Raw genomic sequence first — 1,876 nt, forward strand, 5'->3', positions numbered from 1 at the left:
GGATGGTGTGGGACCTTGGGGATGTGACCATGGGTAAAGTGTCCCTGTCCCAACTCTCTCCCTGGGCTTTTCCCATCCTGGGAACTGTGCCTGAGGTACAACCCATGGCTTCCTTCTCCTGGGAACCACCAAGCTGGGGGTGAGGAGCTGCTCTGAGTGAGCTTGGAGGGGAGAGATGAACCCAAAAATGAAAGTAAAGACAAAAACATCTTCACTGGGGGGGATCTGGGTGGTCCCATGCTCAGGATGTGGAGTTGGAGACCCACCATGAGCTGTCCCTGCAACATGTCTCCGAGGTTGAGAGACCACAAAGGTGTTAGGAATTAGTGAGCAAATGGGTTCTTTGCATCTTCTACGTGTCTGGGAGGAATTGAGGTCCCTCAAGAGGGTTTGAATCCCAAGGGGGGAGGTGGGTTGAGTCCAACTGACCAAGCAGCACAGGTCTCCACTTTCTTGGCAGCCTGGGCACAATACGTTTCACCATCAGAGGTGGTTGGGACCGTTCATGGGGTGGTTTATCTCAGTCCCAGCCTCCAAAACCACATGTCCTATCACCAAATCCACTGGAGACGTAACAACTTGGTGAAGATCGCTAGCTGGGACAACGAGATGAAGGTCCAATATCCCAGCAGTACCTACAAGGGACGTCTGGAGCTCTTCCCCAACTTCACCCTCAAAATCAGCTACCTGCAGAAGAACGACAGCAGCACCTACCAGGTGTACCTGGAGGATGAGATGGGCAAGGAGCACGTTGAAAGCATCCTCCTGACCGTGTATGGTGAGCTGGGAGGATGGGAGGGTTGTCCTAGTGTCTCATGGAGGGACAGGGAGGTTGTGACATCTTGCTGCCTCTTGTAGATCTGGTTCCAAAACCCATCGTGAGTGCCAAAGTGATCAGGGATGACCCAACGCGATGCAAAGTCACCCTGCAGTGCTCGGTGGGGATCGAAGGGGTGACCTACGAGTGGATCCCCCCCAGGAGGGTCCTGCTGGAGGGTGCAGATGCCTCTGAGCAGCATGTTTCCTTCAACCCCTTGGTAGAAACCTACATCTGCAAAGTCAGCAACCCTGTGTCCTCCAACAACGCCTCGCTGACCTACAGGCATCCCTGCTCCTGGACAGGTACCACCCGTGGTGCACACATGAGATGGCAAAACTCAGGTGGGGTGGGCTGCAAGGTGGCCTTGGCTTTGGAGGGTCCCCAGAGCAGTGGTGGTGACCCTGAGGACAGCAGGTCCCTGCAGGGCTGGAGGTGGCCATTGGGTGATGGGTCTGTGGGCTGGTGGGTGACAGGAGCCCACCTGGGAAGAGGGTTGGGGGTCCTCTGACATGGCTGGACAGCCCACATCCCTTGCCATGGTCTCCTTCTGCTTCCAGGTGAGTCCTCCACAGCATCCTGCACCACCACTAGCATGCTGGTGATCCTGGGACACCTCATCCTCTTCCTCATCACGTTCTGCCATTGACATCTCTCCTCATCTCATCACCCTCTGCCACTGGATCAGCTCCTGGATGAGGTCCCCAAACTGGCTGGATGTAGGAAGATGTGATTCCTTAAGGGAACTGTTGCAACCAGTGTCTGTTCCACCAGCACCCACCTGGTCTCATCCAAGAGCCATCTCCTTCCCACCAGCCCAGGCTCTGGTTGCTCTGTTGCTGCCTTCAGGGTAGCTCTGTGCCTCAGTTTCCCTCCTCACTTTTTCTGCTTTTATAGAATCATCAAATGTTGTCAGCTGGACCCACCAGGATGATGGGAATTGGACCCACCAGGATGATGGAGGATGATGGATCCAACTCCTGTCCCTGCACAGGACAATCCCAACATTCACACCATGTCCCTCAGGGCCTTGGCCAAATGCTGCTGGAATCTTGTCAG

The 1,876-nt window shown here is 55.1% G+C and overlaps 1 protein-coding gene across 1 annotated transcript; it reads left to right on the plus strand.

Moving 5' to 3' along the window:
- The first annotated feature begins 543 nt into the window (after positions 1-543).
- On the plus strand, positions 544-1,466 carry LOC104528564 (CD48 antigen-like). The gene is made up of 3 exons (XM_010172607.1): positions 544-778; positions 859-1,122; positions 1,378-1,466. Exons 1-3 carry the CDS (start codon positions 544-546, stop codon positions 1,464-1,466), a joined length of 588 nt encoding a protein of 195 aa, XP_010170909.1.
- Positions 1,467-1,876: the final 410 nt, after the last annotated feature.

Source organism: Antrostomus carolinensis, unplaced genomic scaffold, assembly GCF_000700745.2.
Source record: "Antrostomus carolinensis isolate BGI_N321 unplaced genomic scaffold, ASM70074v2 scaffold11747, whole genome shotgun sequence".
Lineage (NCBI taxonomy): Eukaryota > Metazoa > Chordata > Aves > Caprimulgiformes > Caprimulgidae > Antrostomus > Antrostomus carolinensis.